Source organism: Schistocerca americana, chromosome 2, assembly GCF_021461395.2.
Source record: "Schistocerca americana isolate TAMUIC-IGC-003095 chromosome 2, iqSchAmer2.1, whole genome shotgun sequence".
Classification (NCBI taxonomy): Eukaryota; Metazoa; Arthropoda; class Insecta; order Orthoptera; family Acrididae; genus Schistocerca; species Schistocerca americana.
The window spans coordinates 366,712,345-366,736,532 of NC_060120.1; the positions used below are offsets into that span (position 1 = coordinate 366,712,345).

At 41.4% G+C, this 24,188-nt stretch overlaps 1 protein-coding gene across 1 annotated transcript in view; it reads right to left on the bottom strand.

Annotated features, from left to right (window-relative positions):
* The window catches only part of LOC124594017, a 66,098-nt gene extending 43,811 nt beyond the window's left edge, over window positions 1–22,287 (bottom strand). The window contains exons 1-2 of the mRNA XM_047132369.1: window positions 22,273–22,287; window positions 20,905–21,406 (exon numbers count right to left, since the gene is read on the bottom strand). Of these exons, the coding sequence (XP_046988325.1) occupies window positions 20,905–21,406; window positions 22,273–22,287 (517 nt within the window). The remainder of the gene's footprint in view (window positions 1–20,904; window positions 21,407–22,272) is intronic.
* Between the last annotated feature and the right edge of the window lie 1,901 nt (window positions 22,288–24,188).

The window sequence follows — 24,188 nt, forward strand, 5'->3', positions numbered from 1 at the left end:
TGAGTCCCGATACAAGTTTGGAATCTGCGTATTTCATTTAATGTGTATGCAGTTTCTTGCATTTTCTTATCAAGCCGTTGTGCAGTGATTTTATTTCGTGCGTGAGAAAAATTCTTCCGATGTCTTTTATAGCCACGATGTTGTATCTTTTCATTCTTGACCGTACCGCCTAGATTTTGAAACAATGAACCTTTACTTCTGAGGATGGCTTATGAGAAGGGTCAAAATAAATTTTCTTTCTTTTGCAGCTGTACAGGTGATGCACGTACAGCAGCGGTACACTATAACTGATATACTTTTTCACATCACTGATAAATTCGCTTCTATTTATTATATAGCAACGGAAGCAGAAGCTCAAATAGTATAATGTTCGTAAAACTTCGTATGATACCACGTCTTCTAATGTGGAGTAAGCTACAGGGGTTGGAACTTTATAGTGGCAACTATTAATTTACAGCTCGTGCAAAATATATACGTGTTTCAAAGTTTAACTGACCTTTAAAGTAGTCATCAGCATTTGTATAACCCGTTGCCAGCGATGTGAAAGTTGTAGGATACTCTTAGCAGAGCCAGTTGTGTTGACAGTTCGAGCGGCGCGGTCTATTGCCCGACGAATTTTGAGCCGTTCTGAAGCGAATGCCGTGAAGTGTTTCTTTCAGTTTAGAAATCGAGTTGAACTCACGAGGGCTTAATTCAGGGGAGTGCAGTAAGTAGTATAGCACTTAGCAGCCCCATCAGTCAAATAATTCAGTAACAGCTTGCACTGTACGTGCTTGAGCATTGTCCTGCAAAATGATGGTCAGGTCCTGCAGAAAGTGTCATCACTTCTGTCTCTAAGCTGTTCACTTTTGGAACACAATCTACGACCAGCTACACTCCCCTGACTTAAGCCCTCGAAAGTTCAACTCGATTTCTAAACTGAAGGAAATACTTAACGGCATTCGCTTCAAATTCAAATGGCTCTGAGCACTATGGGACTTAACATCTGTGGTCATCAGTCCCCTAGAACTTAGAACTACGTAAACCTAACTAACCTAAGGACATCACACACATCCATGCCCGAGGCAGGATTCGAACCTGCGGCCGTAGCAGTCCCGCGGTTCCGGACTAAGCGCCTAGAACCGCTAGACCACCGCGGCCGGCCATTCGCTTCAGATCTGCTCCAATTTCGTCGGGCAGTAGACCGCGCCGCTCGAACTGTCACAACTGGCACTGCTAAGGTGAAATGGTCGTCATACCGAAAACAAGGGGTCGACCTGATTTTGAGTCACTTAGTCCGATTACTTTCCTAAACTTCGAGTATAAAACCGTCGCTCGAGCTAGAAACATGCGTCTCTCTTAGTTGCTCGACAAGAGCATTACCGTTCACTAAAGTTGTGCGCCTAGACGCACGATACTGACTCCTGTCATCGAATGCCGAGATGTTGTTCGGTGGCTGTGGCCACTAATATCTCCAAGACCTTGCATTTCCTCGACCTACACAAGACATTTGACTGTGTCAGTCACAGTTCCTTTAATTAGTGTGTTAACCGCTTTGGGCTTAACTCACGGCACATGCAGGTGCTAGCCAATTTTAAACCGGTATCCACGCCTTAGTGGTTGTGAACGCTCACCTTAACCCCCTTCCTAGGGATTTCGATCGGGTGTGGTCTATCCGAGGGAAGCAAGCCCCTTATCCATGTCACTCTTTACTCTTTGCTTTGTTCTTAAAACCCTTGCTTTGGCGTATTGCCACGCGACTAAGTTGCTGGACTATACTGGGAGAACGATTCTCAATCCTCACTTAGGCCGATGACGTCATGGTTTAACTACGAAATGCCCACCACATTTCCTGGCTCGAGGATGCCTCGAATTGCTTTCGTTGCCTTGCTGGTGGTCACATTAATGATCGCAAATGCATGTTCCTGTCGTTACGGGCTTTAACTAAGTGGTAATTCCTATGGCGACTGTGGTCGATCGCCACAAGACTTTAGGGATCATAACTTATCGCAACACGACCAAAATGACGGCTTTCAACTGGCAGGAGGTTACGTCTCTTGTTTAAGGAGTGATTCTTGAACACGAACGCCGTTCCCTTAACCTCCATCCCTAAGAGCAGCTCTTAGACACATGCATTTTCAGTAAACTGTATTACATTGCTCAGTTAGCCCTTCTTCTCGAGATGATGGCCCGCAGACTCAAGCAACTATTCTTATTGATTCTTGTGGCGACGACACATCTTTCTAGCTCAGTGTGAAGCGGTGGCAGGCCCCTCAAGCTCTGAGGGTTAGGTCATCCCGATACTAAAGTAAAGGCGTCCATCTTGTTTGTACTTCACAGTGTCACATGTACATGGGCGCCATATTCCGTTCCATCTCTTTTATTTTCCTGTCTCCTGCCTGTCAGTCGGGCTCCGCCCGTAGATACTGGACGTGTTACCCGTACATTGCGACGTATCGGCGAATATTTCACAGTCGTCAGATTCTTAGGTGCTGATATCCTTTCAAAGACGCTCTAGACTACCGGCGACTTATTAACCAGTTCGGATCAACTACTTTTTTCTCTTCCCTATTGAAATAGCTTCCCCGTCAACATACTGGAAAACTGTCTGGCCTCATCCTAGTCTTCTCATATTATCTATGGAGACTGCTTCGCCATGATATTGGGTCGTTCATCGTACGATACCGATTGGCGACGGTCTTTTTCGCACAGGCCTTCACCCGACTGGGCAGTGTGACAAATATCACTACACTGATACCTTACTTCACTGGCGGGATCATTAGCTCTGGATTCGTCGACAGTTGGCATTTCTTTCCCCAGAACTTGAATCCGCTTTTTCCCATGAATTTCTTATTCGTTCGGACGTATCCTTTTTTCCTCAGACGAAAACAAACACGGTGGTCTGGCTCCTGGGTCTCTACGTTGTTGATGGATGGAACAACCCTGATCCCCATCTCTTTCACCATTATCTGGAGGCCGCGCACCGGAAGTGGCTATGGTTCCCATGTTATCCAGCGTTTTTGCAAATGTGCTTGTTTTTAATCAACATGATGTTGGTTGAGTACCCCTGTGGTCTTTGATTCCTCCATCTTTCTGGTACAAGTCACGCAGAGCATTGTTTTCATCACTTTTCTTCCTTATACACATGAAAAATTTACAAAAATGTAACACAAAATAAAAAAATCACAAATAAATTAATGTATTGAAAACAAGCAATAGGCCGTGGGTTACTTTTCTGGTTGCTTAGGCTCTTTTTCTCTCTTTTGGTTGCTAATAATTATCTGTTTTCTTAATTTTTAGCTCATATTACTTGACGATTTTTACTATGCTCGTCTGAATTTCCATGAACCTAACAAGTGAATCTGATAATAAAAAATTTGAGAATGAGTGGCAGGTGCCCAATTGAAATATCGTTGAGTATAACTGTGGACTACAGGCAGAAATCTCTAAATTTATTTGAACAGTCGAAACATTGTTGCATCTAGAGTACTAAACTTTATAATAATTTTGTTTTCATAATGATCCAAATTATCAGCGAATTTTAGAAAAGAAAACGTTGTCCTTTATGGGCTGTACAATTTTCAGTTTATAAACTGAAGGAACAGTGTTTGCTTTTCTATACTTTATAAGTTTGCAATACAGCACATTTTACTTTTTAGTATTCGCAGCAATAAAAACAATAAATTTCAAGGCAATCTGCACATTTCAGCGCCTGCAATCGCGAGTACAGTCGTTTCTGCTTACCGGTTATTGGATCGATGGTAAAAACCCGAAGCAGTGGGTACGGTACTTAATTCTTTCCACTTAGTAAAAGCAAGATACGAACGCTCATGTCACTTGACCTTTTAATTGTATACGCTACTTAGGTAGGTACTAGTCACAAAATTTGATTTTACTCTCAGATGAATAGACTCATTATTCGAGAACAGTGTTTTTTTTATTAGTATGTTAATGGAACTGATAAAAGTCAACTGTGATGGGTATTTTGAGTGATGTTGATAAAACAAAATTTTACTAGATGTTACCCTCACATAGAGAGACCTCCGCTGTTAACGATGGTAAAGGACAGACGATGAGAAATAGATTTATGGCTCCTGAAACATGGATAACTATGCACTTTATTCATATAAGTTGACAGTTCCACGATGAGACGAGATATGGCTCCTCTATCTCAGATTTCAGGTTCTCACTAATGGCAGCTTTGTCAGGATGGGTGCACCTAAACAGTGGTAAGTAGCAAAATATAGCCAAGGGACGATTTTACGAACCTGAGAATGATGCAGATGATTACGATTCGGATAAAGACCCTGAATATTTTTCTGAGAGGAAATGCCCTTCAAAAGTTGTTGCTAGTCATGTAAATGAGAATATTTATTTAAGCATGTAAACGATACGGTGTCCCTTACCATAGTTTAAGGTCGGCCGGTGTGGTCGAGCGGTTCTAGGCTCTTCAGTCTGGAACCGCACGACAGCTACGGTCGCAGGTTCGAATCCTGCCTCGGGCATGGATGTGTGTGATATCCTTAGGTTAGTCAGGTTTAAGTAGTTCTAAGCTCTAGAGGACTGATGACCTCAGATCTTAACTCCTATAGTGCTCAGAGCCATTTGAACCATAGTTTAAGTGAATTTACATGACTGGGTGATGGTAGTAATGTTAAGTGTCTTCGTGCATATTAATTTTATATGGGTGCTGAAACATACATTCTTGAGATTGTTACACAAAATTACTGCAAAAATTGCTAATGGAAATCTTAGTATCTAACACTGAAACGATTCGGACTTTTTAAATCTGAATATTTGAGACGTTTGGCAGCAAAGTTTCGTTATCTCGCCCAGAATGATAGGTGGCATTCAACCGCAGTGCTCATGTACGTACCTCTTCATGGAGTTGGATATTTTAAGTGCACCATCACAATGCATATATTCGCTAAAGAAATTCCATGACAGTTTAAGAATAGTAGCAAGTCAACGCCAACCGGTGTTAAATGCATTCAGTTTTGCAAGTAGAGGAAGTACCAACTGATGTATTTTTAAGAATAAAATTTTGTGTAAAATTTTGAATTTAAAAATGTCATTAACGTAGATATCTTGGAAAACAATGATTTATCTGAATTTAAAAAATCGCATTGCATGTGCACGTACGCATTTGAAATGTTTTATTTATGATATCTGATTGAAACTTTACTGTGCAGTTTCTTAAAACAACCAACTTTTCCCTTGTGACTGTTTACAGCCGGGACCTTCATATCATATGCAGTGATACTGTCACCAGTCCAAATATCGATCTCAACAACATGGTGCTTCACTAGACTTTTGTTCTTTTAGAGATGGTGTACGTTACCTTTACCAGATCAACGAACTTAATTCCCCAGGCAATGATAGAAAGACCGTCAGTTTAACACGGATTCCGAACCATGGGGCAACTCAGCAATTTTCATATCAACAAACACTGGCAGATGGGAAAGAAGCAAAAATAACAGTCACATATTATACGGAAGTACAATAATACATTTAACAATAATGCGTATATGTTGTTTAATAAAGACCCCCTCATTTTATCAGTACTCGGGCCCAAGGCGAACTTAAACCGGACCTGGCTCAAGTGTGCGGCTGTAACACATGTACTACCGAGGAAATTCAGAATCAAATACCAACTTCCAGATTAACATTCCTGCACCAGTAAGACAATGAACGCTGCGTTATGATTCAGTTCTCGGCCTTCCTACAAGCAGGGTTTTCTTACAGAAGCAAATTCCCCCCAAAGATGGAGCAAGGACGTATGAGAGACAACCTGCTTTTGTCCACCGAGTGCAAGGGCGTCGGCGGCCTTGGGCGAAGAGAACGGCGCGACAGATGGCTGGCGTCGCCGTGCAGATGACGCTGACTAGGAGGTCGGCCGACCATCAATTTGGCGTCATGGCGACGGCCTCGATACCGTTACTGCTCGCCGGACCTTATGCAGGAATTCAAGCGCCTGGCAATGGTCGCTGGGAGGGCAGTGAAAAGGGCTGACCGTGAGGTATCCTGCTACAAAGAAACGACAAGCTTCCAGCGTGGGTAGGACGAGTCGAGGTGCCCACAAAGAATCCAGACTCTATGAGGGCACTAAATGTTAGATTATTTCTAAGCGGGACTATGTTCTTAGTCACAAAAATCGAATCTGCGGCTCTTAGCTAAGATTATATTCCTCTCTCTCTCTCTCTCTCTCTCTCTCTCTCTCTCTCACTCACTCACTCTCTCTCTCTCGCTTTCTCATTTTCTCTCTCTCTTTTCCTGTTTTTGATATTCCTCATTCTGGATTTAGCAGATTTTACATTTCTGTAATGGGATGTTATTCACTTATCTGATACGCGCGAGTAGTCTCTGTATGCGTAATTCTCTGAATGCTGTTTAATAGAGAGATGAAGGTAAGATATTTGCGACTGTATGTATATGTAGGTAACCCCTTATAGTGAAAGGCTCTGAGCGAAGAAATATCTTAAAAAATAAAAGCAATAAGTCAGAAGGTACTCCTTTAGTTTGTGTTTCAAAATCCAAAACTCACTGTACACATATTTCAGTCTCATTAGAAGCACATTGAAAATTCAGTATGCAGAATAGTCCACATTTCTCTTCGATGATTTTGAGAATGGGCTGTACAAATGCAAATCTTTCTCTGTTCACCATGAATTAATGCAGCAGTTCTTTTCAGATAGATCATTTTAAAACTCATATGGCATCAAAGCTTTGCGTTAAGATGCAAGAGTTACAATTCGAAGAGGTAGTAATAATGATCCATACGAAGTTCGCTAACTGCCTCGCAGACAGATCCGTTCGCTCTTCGTTGGGTTGAGAATATTCTTTGTCAGTTCTCAAGGTTGTTCCAGAATCTGCTACTATAGTACACCACCATCAGCAGCAGTATCATCCACAGTTTCACAACCATAGGTGAATAACGTCTTTCTCCCGACTTCTAGATTTATTAAGATCTTCATCCAGACAGATGAAAATATGCAACTCTTTAGCCTCTTCATAAGACAGGTGACAAGAGAGATTTAAATAACTATCATCCAGTTTCACTACTGACATCTTCTTTCAAAAAATCGAAAAACTATGGTGCTTAAGGCTACTCTCAACGTAGTACAAACAATTTACTTAATATACCAGTGTTGGCTTCCAGAAAGCTTACCCAACTGAGTTTGCTATTTACACATTCAACCACCAAATATTGCAGCCTTAAATAACAAAATATCGCCATATATCATTACGTGACCTGTCGAAGGAGTTTGACTGTATAGATCATGTTACACTCTTAGAAAAACTGAAGTGTTATGCTTTACACACAACTGGTTTGAATCATACTTAAATAACCAAATGCAAAAATGTGTGCTGCATAATTCACACAATATTGGAAAAATAGAAAATTTTGGGAGGAATCACAAAGGGATTAGGTCCACTCCCCATTCCTCTCACATGTGAATGGCCTTCCACTTAATATTTAATAACCAGAACTGGTATTTTTTGCAAAAGATACTAGTGTTATATAAATCCCATTGGAGAAAAAGCAATAGAAAACATTGTTAATCCCGCTTTAAAAAGAATTATTCAGTGATTTTTTGAAAACGGACAACTTGTAAATTCTGTAAAACAAACAGTCACACCAACTACTGATGTAGCACATGAACAGGAGTCAATAAATAGGGCAGAATGCTCAAAATTATTGGATGTATGCAATTCCTGATGACAACTTGAAATGGAAGAAGCATATTACTGAAGTTCTCAAAGAACTGAGGTCAGCTAGTTTTTCTCTCAGTGTATTTGCTAACCTTGGAATAAACAGATCAATCTCCTGACATATATTGCATATTTCAGATTAGTAATGTCTTATGGAATGATTTCCCATGGTAAATCTTCACTCAGAAAGAAAGTATTGATTGCATAAAAGCGAGTGGTAGGAATAATAGGTGGCATTCAGCCACAGTGCTCATGTACGTACTTCTTCATGGAGTTGGATAATTTAACTGCACCATCACAATGAATATATTCGCTAAAGAAATTTCATGACAATTTAAGAAGAATAGTATTATATCCATACTTACAAAACGACCTTTATTAGCCATTATTAAATATGTTAGTGGCTCAGAAAATAGTTCAACATGCAACAACGAAAGATTTTGATCACCTGCTCAATATCATAAAATGTCATACAGACATCAAAGCAAGTTTTAAGTCTAACCTAAAATCATTTCCCCTGGACAACGCTTAATTCCATGGACAGATTTCTGTTTAAAAACTGATAGCCTGCAACATAATATCGTTGGCTCATATTTGAACTATCTACGCTTTGCCGATAACGTTGTGTCGTAAGTGCAGATTCTGAAGGACTAAAGCTTGGCTCTGCAAAGACTGCCTTCATATTAACATCAGAAAAACAAACCTTCTAAATAAAGACAACCACACACTTGTAGTCGGATACCAATCTACAGAGACTGTTCATGAACACAACTGCCTTTCTCACAAGAGTAAACTAAGGAAAAACACTCAAAATTCAGAAATTCCTCGCAAAATAAGATCGACAGGAATTAAAAGTCATCCTCAAGGATGGCCTAAATAACGAGAAGGTCTATAATATGTGCATACTGCCAGTTACAACCTAAGGTCTAGTAACTACGACTGTGCCTAAGGCAAGTGCTCGTAAACTAGATAGGATTCAATCAGGGATCGGATACGTACCTCCACAAGATTAGAGCAAGTGGAATTGTTCACTGGAAGTCACAGGACCACAAGAGAGTTAGCGGAAGACACCAAAAGAAATGGCGTGATGGTGCGAAGCTGCAACGCGATGGTATTAGTTGGTTCAAAAACGAAGACAATAGAAACAAATGGGGAAGTCTTATATCCAGCAATGGACTGACATGGTCTAGTAAGGTCTTGTAGGTATTAAGCTGTACAAGAAAATAGTAAGCTACACACATTTTTAAATATGATGCTATCGCAGAATATTAAAAATTATTCAGATACTTAAAGTATGAAATAAATGAAATGATCGTATGGCATTATTGGCCGGGAGAACCCGTCCGGGTTCGGCAGCCTTGTTGTAAGTCTTATTTCATGTGACGCCACATTCGGCGATTTGCGCGTCGATGATGACAGGATTGAGAGGACAACACAACACCCAGTCCACGGGCGGAGAAAATTTCCAACCCGGCCGGGAATCGAATTCGGGCCCGCTGTAAGGGAGACAAACACGTTACCACTCAGCTAAGCAGGCCGACAAAGTACGAAATGAAGAGGTACTAAAAGAGCAACTGAGAACAAAAGTGTGTGGAAAACATTTACCAGAAGAAGGGACGAATCACTAGGACTTCTACTATAGTATTCAGGAACTGTTAATGTGACACTGGAAGGAGCAGTAATTGGAATAAGCCTAAAAGGTTATACAGGATTTTGGATGTGTGGGAGAGTTGCCAAAACTGTTTCACTTTAAGGATTTTATTTATAACATAAATAGTAAGTCACAACAAAATTATTTAAACAATACTTTTTTCAACTGCAGGACGTTTTTCTTGGTGTCTGATTTATTTCTGTGGAGGCTTCCCCACAGAGGCTCCATTTTTCTTTTACACGTCTTGCTCTTCACCTCAGACGCTCCTCACCGACGCCCTGATTAGGTGAAATTTCTTGCGTGGACAATTTCAGCCCACATTCTATCTACCATGACTTCTTGTGCATTGAAATTGTGGGGAAATCCATTTTGTTCTGCAATGTCGAAAGCAAATTTTCTTAAGTCCAACATTCTTAAAACGAACACTCGTCTTCAAATGTGGAAGTATGCTTTTTCACTTCGTTTTTAACTCCGTTGGAAAATATTTTACTGCGGCCAAACTTTTTATGTACTCGTGTGTATTTCTGTTTTTATTTTCAGCATTCCTCTTAATCTTCTTTGTATATAAAACGAAATGTCCTGACTGGTTCACTGACTTATCATCGGACAACTCAAGCCGCTAAGGATAGAAACTTGAAAGTTGGAGGGGGTTTTCACCTTACACTATAGACATCGTTTAACAAGTGACTTTTTAAAATACCACGCCTAAAAGAGTGAAATAGGAGATGAAAGATTTTTTTTGAAAATACGTCGATATTAAGGAAATTTTGAAGCTAAAAACAGGAAAACTTTTATTTCGTTTCTCGGTCAGAAATGAAAAAAGAATACGTGTTTCAGCATTTGTGGGAATTTAATCCCAAAGGAAGTGAAATAGCAGATGAAATTTGTTTCTAAATAAATTATTATTATAGTACGACTAAAGAAGTTTTAAAATCACGTCTAAGAAAATTCGTATTTCACTCTCTGTCGGAAATAAAGAAATAAGTGTTTCATTGTTTTAGGAAATTCAGCCCCTAACGGGTGAAGTAGGAGAATAAAATTTTAGGAAAATATTTCATTAAGAAAGCATTTTTAAAGCTTAAATCTACGAAAATTTGCCTTTGGCTTCTCGATTAGAAACAAAAGGAAAAATATGTGTCTCAGAGTTTTTTCAGATTCAGCACCTAGTAGGGTGAAACAGGGAACGAAAATTCTGTATGAAACTTTCCGTTACATTAAAACATATTTAAAGCTAAATCTACGAATATTGGTATTTGACGTTTTGGATGGATATAATGGAATATATGTTGGGGATTAAAGTATCTAGGGCAATAACACTAAAAGAACTCAAAAGGCAGGATTAACGGACACCTCCGACTCGAGCTGCCAGAATCGCTTTCGGTCAGACGTACATTCGGAAAAGGCCTTGCTTCCATGGCCTTACTTAGCGTGAAAAGGGTGTAATTTGCGAACTGAACGAAAGAAAGCTATTTAACAGTCACCGCAGAAAATAGGCTTTGTCAGAATTGCATAGAAAAAACTGAATCTTTAGTACATAATTTTTTCAGATAGCCTAATATATGTCTATGAAATTTTTCTCTTTGTAATAACAATACAAACTAATCACCGACGATTACAAAATAGATACCACTTTTACATGCGATTCCATGTACAGGAATATCTGTCAGAGGGAGAGAATTCAGCACTGGTTTTAAGATTTACTAGAATAACTACAGAACCACTTATCCTATTTTAACTATAGAACCACTTATCCTATTTATAGAGGGTCTATACAAGGGCGATGTACTTGAGGACAATATTATGGAAATGGAAGAGGATGCAGATGAAGATGAAATGGGAGATACGATATTGCGTGAAGAGTTTGACAGAGCACTGAAAGACCTGAGTCGAAACAAGGCCCCGGGAGTAGACAACATTCCATTGGAGCTACTGACGGACTTGGGAGAGCCAGTCCTGACAAAACTCTATCATCTGGTGAGCAAGATGTATGAGACAGGTGAAATACCATGAGACATCAAGAAGAATATAATAATTCCAATCCCAAAGAAAGCAGGTGTTGACAGATGTGAAAATTAGCTAACTACCAGTTTAATAAGTCACAGCTGCAAAATACTAACGCGAATTCCTTACAGACGAATGGAAAAACTGGTAGAAGCCGACCTCGGGGAAGATCAGTTTGGATTCCGTAGAAATGTTGGAACACGCGAGGCAATACTGACCCTACGACTTATCTTAGAAAATAGATTAAGGAAAGGCAAACCTACGTTTCTAGCATTTGTAGACTTAGAGAAAGCTTTTGACAATGTTGACTGGAATACTCTCTTTCAAATTCTGAAGGTGGCAGGGGTAAAATACAGGGAGCGAAAGGCTATTTGCAATTTGGCAGTTATAAGAGTCGAGGGGCATGAAAGGGAAGCAGTGGTTGGGAAGGGAGTGAGACAGGGTTGTAGCCTCTCCCCGATGCTATTCAATCTGTATATTGAGCAAGCAGTAAAGGAAACAAAAGAAAAATTCGGAGTAGGTATTAAAATGCATGGAGAAGAAATAAAAACTTTGAGGTTCGCCGATGACATTGTAATTCTGTCAGAGACAGCACAGGACTTGGAAGAGCAGTTGAACGGAATGGACAGTGTCTTGAAAGGAGGATATAAGATGAACATCAACAAAAGCAAAACGAGGATAAAGGAATTTGGTCGAATTAAGTCGGGTGATGCTGAGGGAATTAGATTAGGAAATGAGACACTTAAAGTAGTAAAGGAGTTTTGCTATTTGGGGAGCAAAATAACTGATGATGGTTGAAGTAGAGAGGACATAAAATGTAGACTGGCAATGGCAAGGAAAGCGTTTTTGAAGTGGAACGTGGACGATAAATATTTTAGACAAGATGGGAATAGAAGCTTTCGAAATGTGGTGCTACAGAAGAATGCTGAAGATTAGATGGGTAGATCACATAACTAACGAGGATGTATTGAATAGGATTGGGGAGAAGAGGAGTTTATGGCACAACTTGACAAGAAGAAGGGACCGGTTGGTAGGACATGTTCTGAGGCATCAAGGGATCACAAATTTAGCATTGGAGTGCAGCGTGGAGGGTAAAAATCGTAGAGGGCGACCAAGAGATGAATACACTAAACAGATTGAGAAGGATGTAGGTTGCAGTAAGTACTGGGAGATGAAGAAACTTGCACAGGATAGAGTAGCATGGAGAGCTGTATCAAACCAGTCCCAGGACTGAAGACCACAACAACAACAACATCCTATTTATATCTTCCTTTTTCTTTAACGCACTACGTGAAATTAAATTAAAGCCGTTGGAACACTTTAATTACGCGATTCCCTCTTAAAGTCTGCATTGCAGTGACGATAAATAAATCTCAGGGCCAATCATCAAAGGTGGCAGACATTGACTGGAGGAGGATTCCTTCCCTCGTGGGCAATGCTATGTCGCCTGTACAAGACCCAGATCCAGCAGCAACCTGATATTTTTGCAGCAAACAGTACAACCACCAATGGTATACAGAAAGAAATACTTCAATAAATTCCAAACTCCTGTCTGCGGCTTTGTTTGTGTAGACCAGACTATTGATTTGTGTGTGAACAGTGTGCGTAAGAATATATTCAATTAAATTAAAAGAAATACAAATCTTATACGAGGAATTCTTTTATTAAATTTTAATACCCTCTCTTGAACTTTGTCTACGTCGACGAGATACGCTGTCTGCATAATGTGTACATTTACACATGACCAATTGGCGTACAAAACACGAATTCGGCTAAAGAAAAACATAAATAAATAAATAAATAAATTTATGCATCCCATACAGTCTGCACGAACAAAACAGAGGGCGCTGAGCTAGTTGCTTTATATGCGTTCGTATTATTAAATCCATTATGCCCATTTAGAGATGCTGTTACATCTAAATGCAGTTTATCCGTGCTCCACTTCCCACGACGCCTTTCTGTTGCGATACTGTTAAACAAAATAGCCATATAATAAATAACTTATAGTAAAGAAAGCATCAGAGAAATGGCTGTATCATTTGTAATCATTACGTTGCACTAATAATGATATACGAATATTTTGAATTTCACTACAAGAGCAAGTTTCTTAAATTGTAGTGGTACTACAGGCAACGTCGCCATTTTCTCTCTGTCAGTTTCCCACAAACGAACCACGACGAATACTGGTTCACGACTGCCTGAAAACTAACGATAACTAGAGCGCTCCATCATAGCAGTTAAAGCGATAAATTTAGCAGAATGTTGCCCCAAAAATATTTTGGTGCTTATAGCCATTTTCTGGATGTGCTGCTTATGATGATGAAGTTATATCCACTTGATTAACCTAAGTTCCTTATTAGAAAGAGAATTCGTCTGTAAGAACTGATGAGCAAAAAATACATTGCGCAAACCAACATTATCTTGAGTGATCTCTTACATAATGGACCCATTGTTCGATGGTAGTGTATGAGTTACCAAGCTGCAGAGAGCTGTAGACTGGCAGTTCGTCATTGAGATTAGCAGAGCTGTTGATAGACAGTATCGAACGACGGAATGCGGCAACAAGAAGTCTCTCGCATGGGATTTCAGGCACAGGGTCAGCCAATAATTAAATCGCTGAAGACTAAGGACTCTCATGGATATGATGGAGTGCCTAGCAGAAATTAAAGTACTGTGCTGCACATGTTAGCCCTGTATTTAGCCATGTTTGTAATTTTTCCTTTAGGAATTGTCAGTTTCAAAAATGGTTCAAATGGCTCTGAGCACTATGGGACTTAACATCGGAGGTCATCAGTCCCCTAGAACTTATAACTACTTAAACCTAACTAACCCAAGAACATCACACACATCCATGCCCGAGGCAGGATTCGAACCTGCGACCGTTTGCAGTCGCACGGCTCCGGACTGAAGCGCCTAGAACCGCTCTGTCACCGCGGCCGGCTGGTCAGTTTCCTGAACGAGTAAAGTACTCAGTAGTATGGCCGCTTTATAAAAAGGGAGAAAGAGGTAATAAAGACAATTTTAGACCTATTTCTATGCCATCAGTGTTTGCCAAAGGTGTTGTGTATGTAAGGATAATTGATCATTTTATATCACACGATATGCTATCAAATGTTTTGTTCTGCTTTAGAAGTCGTTTAACAACTGAAAATGTTATATTCTCTTTTCTCTGTGGGGTACTGGATTGGTTAAACAAAAGCTTTCAAATGCTATGCATATTTTTTGATTTAACTAAGGCGTTTGAGTGTTCATCACAAAATGTTGACCCAAAAGTTGGACCATTACAGAATACGGGGAGTAGCTCCCAATTGGTTCACCTCTTACTTTAGCAACAGACAGCAAAAGGTAATTATTCGCAATGTCCATAATGGTTATGATGTGAGGTCTGAGTGGGGTACAGTCAAGTGGGGTGTGCCCCAGGGATCAGTTTTGGGGCCACTCCTGTTCTTTATTTATTTAAATGATATGCCCTCTACTATTACAGGTAACTCTAATATTTCTTTTGCAGATGACACTAGATTGGTAGTAAGGGATTTTGTGTGGAACATTGACTCGGTATCAAACAATACAGTTCATGACATAAATTCATGGCTTGCTGAAAATAAATTAACGCTAAATCACAGTAAGACTCAGTTTTTACAGTTTCTAACACAGAATTCAACAAAACCAGACGTTTTAATTTCATAGAATGGGAATATGATTAATGAATCTGAAGAGTTCAAATTTCTAGGTGTTCAAATAGATAGTAAACTGCCGTGGAAAGCCCACATTCAGGATCTTGTTCAAAGACTTAATGCTGCAATTTTTACTATTCGAACGGTATCTGAAGTGAGTGATCGTTCGACATGAAAATTAGGTCGCTTATCTTCATTCCTTATGTCTTATGGTATTATATTTTGGGGTAACTTCCCATTATAAAAGGATGTTTTTGGCTCAGAAACGGGCGGTTCGGGCAATAAGTGGTGTAAGTTCACGAACCTTTTGTCGATCCCTGTTCACGAGTCTGGGAATTTTGACATTGGCCTCTCAATATATATATTCCTTCCTGCCATTTCTTGTTAATAATATTAGCTGATTCGCAAGAATAAGCAGCTTTCACTCAGTTCATACTCGGCAGAAATAAAATCTGCATTTGGATCGTACTTCCTTTACTCTTGTGCCGAAAGGTGTGCAGTATACTGGTGCACCAATTTTCAATAAGCTACCACTAGAATTCAAAAATCTTAGCAGTAATCCACGCGCTTTCAAATCGAAACGGAAGAGTTTTCTCATGGGTCACTCCTATTCTGTCGAGGAGTTGTTGTATTGTTGATTGCGTTTACTTCAACTTATGGTTTTACTTTCTTCGCGATCATAAATATTTTTAAAAAATGGTTCAAATGGCTCTGAGCACTATGGGACTTAACTTCTGAGGTCATCAGTCCCCTAGAACTTAGAACTGCTTAAACCTAACTAGCCTAAGGACATCACACACATCCATGCCCGAGGCAGGATTCGAACCTGCGACCGTAGCGGTCGCGCGGTTCCAGACTGTAGCGCCTAGAACCGTTCGGCCACTCCGGCCGGCATAGTGCACAAGATTTTAATTGAGACTAATATACAAGTAAAAGAATACTATGAGAGCCAACGTATGACGAATATTTTGCTTGTTTTAAAACCAACGAAACCGGACGGGTGCGAATAGAACTCTCACTCTGAAGGTACCGTACAAACTTAATTATGTATGTAGATAGTTCCGAGTCTCAAAATGCGTGACATAAATGCCGGTAGCTTTTGATTGCACTGACTTAGAAGCTTAAATGTTTTACACTATCAAGGGACTGTAGACTTTACTATTTGCATAAATTTCAACTTGATACCTCTATCCGTAACTGAGAAAAAGGGGTCTTAATAGACGGCCAGACAGACGGACGATAATGTGACACTATAATGATTCTGTTTTTACTGACTGACGTATAGAACCGTAGAAAATGTGGAATTTGTTTCTCAGATCTAAGCAAGAATGCAGATCCATGGGACTAACGAAGCAATAGCGATATTAACAGTCATTTAAGATGTTAATTTTCGTTATTGTATTTACTTGGGACAAGATTAAGCCAGACGAGCATTTACGATTCTTATTGTAAGAAAGATCAATTCACCAAAGTTGTTGTCTTACAATAAACTACGAACTTCAGGAGTGAATCAACAAGTGTTATCCATAGTGCAGTTCGAAAGCCTCTGTAACGAACAACTATGATTAATTGTGCCTTGGCTGATCAACAAAAACGGAGACTTGCTTTATTTTTCAAACACTTTTTGCTTTTCGCGTACTACCAAACTTACGAAAAGCTGTAGCAAGTTTGCGGTGAAGATGCAACAGTGTTTAGGTGGCTGAAGAACTTCAAAGAATGCCGACTTCACTGTGTTAAGCCAGGCGACCTGCTGTTTAGAGATAGGGGATCCGCTCCTGAACTAATTCATAGAGTTGAATCTTTCAAAGGAGTGAACAATCAGTGATTCAGAAAAAAAGAACGGTAGCTCCAAACGTTTCCCACAGCAGAGAGAGAGAGAGAGAGAGAGACGGAGCATATCAGTGGGGCCTCTGCTGGTCAGAGCACAGTCCACGCCACACAACACAGCCAGCGCCGGCCTCTGCCCTGCTTCTGCCTTGGCTGCCTGCATTGTGCAGTGCCCCATTGGATTTTGTGTTTCACATATGCCGTGCCCTCTCTGTGCTTCCTCTGCCGCGTACAGTGTCTGGCGCAGCTTAACTTAGCTAGCACTCCGTCGGCGATCGTTTCAGTCGCACGTCCTGCCCTCTGTGCAGTTGATGCGAGCAACAGGACAGAGAGCCTCCTAGCGGAGAACATAAGAACTACTTGCAACAACCTGCTCGCAAGAGAACGGACGATTCGTCTCGGAGCGGGTGAGTGGTGGCCGTTCACCGCTCCCCCCACCCTCGGAACTCGCCCGCTCAACGCCCACCCCACCGTTCTCGACTCTAGCCAGAGCGTTGAGCAAAGCAACTCAGGTGTCACTCTGGTCTCTGCGCTCTCAACTCACGCAGTAATACAGCTCGCGGCTCGACCTGCTTGACTCAGTGCCTCTGCATCGGAGCTCGTCTTTACTGGATATTGTTCTTCGTAGTAATACCGATTTGTATATTACATAATTATGTTGTGTATATATCATTTGTTTTTATTTTATTTTTATTTGTTTAAACTGATCAGATGAGGTTCCTGATGGCTCCTCTTACTATAGAATTTTTTATTATGGACACTCGAATTTACACTTTAATTACGAGCGAACCAATAAACGTATCGCAAAATGTGATACACCAATATTTTCCTTGTTTTATTCTGAGTAAGGCTATATGCAGCACTTTGGTCTTACAGTCAAATTTATATTTTTTTTCTAATTGTAGTACAGATTTTGCGATTTTGGGCGTCTTCAGAAGGAAACGTTCACTTTAAAAATATATGGCTTGGGATGTATTTGTATGAGGTTAATGAAATTTTAATACATTATAGCAAAATACATTGTTAATGTAAATCTCAATTTACAACATTTTCCAGTCACCCAAAAAACCACGATAGTGCAAAATAAATCGATAGTCAAAAACTTTGTCATATCGTGGAAATTTCAATAAACAATACAAAATTCTTACTCATTATCTGTGTTACTTCAAAATAGTAGCAAATAAGATCAAAATACAGCTATAGTACTGGAATAAACCAAGTTTAAAGGGCAATGTGCCTTCCATTTATTTTCTACTGTAAATGAGTCGTGAGTCATGAAAAAGACCAAGTTCATTTCAGGGAGTGAACAGTTCTGATCCAATCTCTGAAAAGAACAGTTTTGCCCATCTCTACTGCTGTTCCGGCATCTGCTGTGGCTGAAGACATTAACACAGCTGCTGCGATTGTCCGTGAGGGTCGGCAGATAACATTACGCGACTTCTGTGAAGTATTGAGAATTTTGTACGGTACTGTCTTTACGATTGTGCATGATCATCTCTATATGGTTCTTGTTTGTGTCCTTTCGGGTGCCATGTCTGTTGACTCCCGAACAAAAGGCTGGGCGAAAGGAGACAAGCTGTCCGATGCTGCGCCTTTTTGCTCATGGAGAGGATGCGTTTCTGGAATCGATTTTGACCGGTAATAACTCATGGCTCCATCATTAAGATCCTGAAGGAAAGCGAGCTAGCACAGTGTAGAAATCGGTAGGTTCTCCAGCTCCAAAAAGGCGAAAGCTTTTCCGTCTCCAAGGAACGTGATGGTGATCACATTTTTTTTACTGTTATGGAATGATTTACCAAGCCAGCATTTCCTCAAATGGTTCAAATGGCTCTGAGCACTATGGGACTTAACATCTATGGTCATCAGTCCCCTAGAACTTAGAACTAGTTAAACCTAACTAACCTAAGGACAGCACACAACACCCAGTAATCACGAGGCAGAGAAAATCTCTGACCCCGCCGGGAATCGAGCCCGGGAACCCGGGCGTGGGAAGCGAGAACGCTACCGCACGACCGCGAGCTGCGGACAGCATTTCCTCATCACACTACTTTTACAGCAGCATATTGCATGTCAGTATTGACTGAAATGAGGAAGCACATTGCAAGAACTTTCTCGGACTTGGTGGTGACTTCATCATGACAATGCTCAGCTTCACGTCACAGATGAAATGATGCAGTTACTGCATCAATTCACCATTACCTGTGAACCGTATCTGCCTTATAGTCCCGAACTTGCACCCTGTGATTTTTTTAATTATTCCCATCATTAAAGGCAAAGCTTTGGGGCAATCAATTTGAGAAGTCTGAACCAGTGTTTAAGAAAAGTGAGGCGATTCTCAACGATCTGACAAAGAATGGTCTGTACCATGTGTTTGGGGACTAGCAGAGACGCTATAAACTGTGGGGGCGTACTCTGAAGACTATCACATAAACATTGAAAGGGAGTAATGGATATTGCAAAAGATATCAACCGTCATAGTGACTGTTCGTGGGATACACTAGCAGAACTAATACACTACTGGCCATTAAAATTGCTACACCACGAAGATGACGTGATACAGATGCGAAATTTAACCGACAGGAAGAAGATGCTGTGATATGCAAATTATTAGCTTTTCAGAGGATTCACACAAGGTTGCCACCGGTGGCGACACCTACAACGTCCTGACATGAGGAAAGTTTCCAACTGATTTCTCATACACAAACAGCAGTTGACCGGCGTTGCCTGCTTAAACGTTGTTGTGATGCCTCGTGTAAGGAGGAGAAATGCGTACGATCACGTTTCCGACTTTAATAATGTCGGATTGTAGCCTATCGCGATTGCGGTTTATCGTATCACGAATTGCTGCTCGCATTGGTCGAGATCCAATAACCATTAGCAGAATATGGAATCGGTGGGTTCAGGAGGGCAATATGGAAGGCCGTTCTGGATCCCAACGGCCTCGTATCATTAGCAGTCGAGATGACAGGCATCTTATCCGCATGGTTGTAACGGACCGTGCAGCCACGTCTCGATCCATGAGTCAACAGACGGCGATGTTTGCAACAACCATCTCCACGAAGAGTTCGACGACGTTTACAGAAGCATGGACTATCAGCTCGGAGACCAAACCTGGGAGAACGAATGGCAAAACGTTATTTTTCGGATGAATCCAGGTTCTGTTTACAGCATCATGATGGTAGACTCCGTGTTTGGCAACATCGCGGTGAACGCACATTGGAAGCGTGTATTCGTCATCGCCATACTGGCCTATCACCCGGCGTGATGGTATGGGGTGCCATTGGTTACACGTCTCGGGCACCTCTTGTTCCCACTGATGGCACTTTGAACAGTGGGCGTTACATTTCAGATGTGTTACGACCCGTGGCTCTACCCTTCATTCGATCCCTACATTTAAGCAGTATGATGCACGACCGCATGTTCTAGGTCCTGTACGGGTCTTTCTGGATACAGAGAATTTTCGGCCGCTGCCCTGGCCAGCACATTCTCCAGATCTCTCACAAACTGAAAACGTCTGATCAATGGTGACCGAGCAACTGGCTCGTCACAGTACGCCAGTCACTACTCTTGATGAACTGTGGTATCGTGTTGAAGCTGCATGGGCAGCTGTACCTGTACACGCCATCCAAGCTCTGTTTGACTCAATGCCCGGGCGTATCAAGGCCGTTATTACGACCAGAGGTGGTTGTTCTGGGTACTGACTTCTCAGGATCTATGCACCCAAATTGCGTGAAAATGTAATCACACGTCAGTTCTAGTATAATATATTTGTCCAATCAATACCCGTTTATCATCTGCATTTCCTCTTGGTGCAGCAATTTTAATGGCCAGTAGTGTATATCACTGCGAAATTACATTTCAGTTTTCGGCAGCAGATAATGTCGGAACTCCTGTTGTATACAAAAACTGCAACTGCAAGCGTAAGAACTTTTCCATACTGCAATGAATAAAACTACTGACACAGGTTTTACTCGTTTATTCTTAACGATAAAGCCCGAAAGGGTATAAATAATATTTACAGAGTCACAGTGGGAGAAATGAGCAGAGTTGGAGTTTAGCCGTGGTAGGCCTTGCCGTAAGCCAGAGCAGGGGCGGCAGCGATGGCGGGGGCGGCGGCGACGACGGGGGCGGGGTGGGCGCCAGCCTCCTTGTGCACGACGGCGTTGAAGCCGTTGACGGGGTCAGCCGTGTAGTCCACGGTGCGGATGGAACCGTCGGGCTCGACCAGGCTGTAGCTGCCCTGGACGACGTCACCGCTGCGGCTCTCGTGCTGGGTCTTGGAATCACCGGTGAGGGCATCCTGCACGTTGTACGCGTAACTGTACTGGGGGTTGGGGTCGTACTCGGCAGCGACGGCGGCAGGGGCGGCGGCGACGGCGACGGGGGCGGCCCTCACGGCGGGGGCGGCGACAGCCACAGGGGCAGCGCGGAGAGCGGGGGCGGCGTACGCCACGGGAGCAGCGTAGGCGCGGGCGGCCAGTGGAGCGCCGGGGGCGTAGACGGCAGGGGCGCCCAGGTAGCCGGCGCGGGCCACGGCCACGAGGGCGGCGAGGACGACGATCTGTGGGGCGGAAGACGCTTTCACACATCTGCTGCGCTGATCTGCTCTGGTGAACTCCTTCAGACATTCAACTCCCAAGTCTTATCATACATAACATCATATATTTGCGTCTAACTGTTGGAGACTTTCTATAGATTGTTTTTTACTGACAGTAGACATGAAAGTCCTCATGTTATTAAATAACTGAAGTCAGGAAATACCTCCACGTGTACAATCTGAGATCACTTTTACTCAAAGAGAGAAGCGTATAGAATTTACGTTTTTTCTTAGGTTTCCGAGACGTATTTAAATATGAAACTTCCTGCCGGATTAAAACCGTGTACTGGACCGAAACTCCAAGTCTGGATCTTTGCCTTTCTTGGGCAAGTACTCTACTAACTGAATCACGCAAGTACGACTCCGAAACCGTCCTCACAGCTTTATAGCAGTGAGGACGGGACGGGATTCATTGCACGCGGAAGACAAAAGTCCCGAGTTCGAGTCTCGGCCGGCACACAGTTTTAACCTACCAGGAAGTTTCACATCAGCGCACACTCCTCTGCAGAACGAAAATTTCGTACTGGACACAGATTTAAATACATTATGGTACCCTAGTTTTGACATGCTGCTGCTTGTGGATATGATCGGATACATTCTGAGATAAGCGTCTAAAGCGAGATCCCCAGGATGGCTTCTTGATATAGCCCCCATTATTTGCAAACGATAATAACTTTATATAAACATATATGTAGTGTTATATAACGTGCATTGTTATGGTACATGTAATTTGTCAAAGGAATTAGGTTTATAACTTTGTTTCCGCCGTTTTGCAGTAGATGGCAGTAGCCGCAAGTCATGGTGCAGGCAGTAGATCGTATGCGCCATACAATAAGCTTAGACATTTGCAAACATAACGCTATCAAAATGTTAGTAGATTTGTGATTGTATCATTAAATTATTATCTAATTAATATGTCAATTACGAGTCCAATTCTTGTCATTTGAGGGAAGTTTTAATTTTCTGCTGTAATATGAAGAAATCTGCGGCTGAGGCTCATAAAATGCTGGGTAAGAATTATGATGAGGCTCTTATTAGTGAAGGAAAGTGCAGAGAATGGTTTTAACGCACTAAGAATGGTGATTTTGACGTAGAAACCGGCATGTTGGTGGAAGAGAGAAGGTTCTCGAAGCTATTGAAACCAATGGAAACAATCAGAGGACATCGTTGTCGAAAGCAGTTCATGCGTTTCAGCCGAGCATTGAAAGACAAACGGCCACAACACAGCGATAGGCATGAAAGAGCAAATTTTGCAGCATAACAATGCTAGACATCCATGTCGCAAAAAAAAATGTAGTTGGAAACGTTGAAATGGAAAGTCTTACCTGACCCACCGTATTCTCTAGAGATTGCTCCCTCTGACTAACACCTTTTTCGATGACAGGCACACGGTCTGGCTGACCAGCACTTCAGATCGTATGAACAAGGGCAAAATTGGATCGACTCATGTTTCTCCTCAAAAAACTCCTAGTTCTTCCCCTCGGAATTCTCACGCTGCCCGAAAAGTAGTGGCTGGCGATGGCCCATTTTGTATCGTAATTTTTTTTAAAGTTTTTCACAATGAAGCCTCTAACTCCGAGAAAGGACGGAGGAAGCGAAGTTGTAGGCCTAATATGACTTGTTTTAGAGATTCAAGGTAAGGTCTACAACTTATTGTGTATCAACCAATTGAATTGCATTTAGCCTTCAACAATTCTCTCCCGTTTTTCTTTACCTACATTGTATTTTCACCTAACGCTACAAGAAACAATAATTCGAGCTTTTAAAATATCTCTACTTTTGTAAATATTTGTGTGTATATTTGTCATATCTAGAAAAATTTTTGTTGCTGCCATTTGCATGATGCAGCTACGCGTCAAGCAAATTCCCAATAATAATCCACTCTCCAACGGTTGTAAACAGAACTCATGTCTAACACTCGGTGGTGGATCTAAACGTAACACAAAACACTGCTAATTTATTCGTTGCTATTTACATACGACCTTCGACCTAGGGGCAAAGACAAGTCAGATTTATCTCTGTTTTGCAATTGGACATGTATTAGTTAAAATCATGTAACTAATAAACCAGTTGCATCAACCAACAATGTGAACTTCGCCCTGTTTATTCTCTGAAATTCTAACATCACTGAACATTAAACAATAAATAGTTAGTCTTTAGCTAATGCAATGCTATGCTTCGTTGTCACCTATAACCTGAACTACCAGTACAATAATGAGCTAAGACTCGCAGCCCTGGAGAAGATGTCGAAACGGGGGTGAATTCATCTATCAGATTAACCACAGTTCGTCTGCTACGTCCTTCCAAGCTGATTGAAGTTTACAGACAGTTTATTATCGCACTTGTGCCAGTGACGAATTGATCTCCTCTTTCAAACTGCAGTGTATAACGTACACGCAGCTGAAATAACAGAACCCAAATAAGGAGATGCGTAACTTAGTCAGTCGTTTTTCCTTCGCTAGTTTAGCTTAAGACGAATTTGTTGCTGCTACAGAAAGGGCAATCTGCCGTTTAAATGTTATGTAATCGTGCTGAAAGCTGGCTAGGCTGTGTGTTTGTTTAATGAACCAAATTTAATGGTTCCAGCAATATTTTATATAGTGAATTATTGATCATTCATTGTCGAGTATTAAGTCAATCTCCTTACCCCTGTTGAAGTAAAATGGCTCATAACTGTGCGAAGAACATTTTTATGTACCACTTACATCTTACGGAGATTTCTGCACGTCTTTGTATCAACTACGAC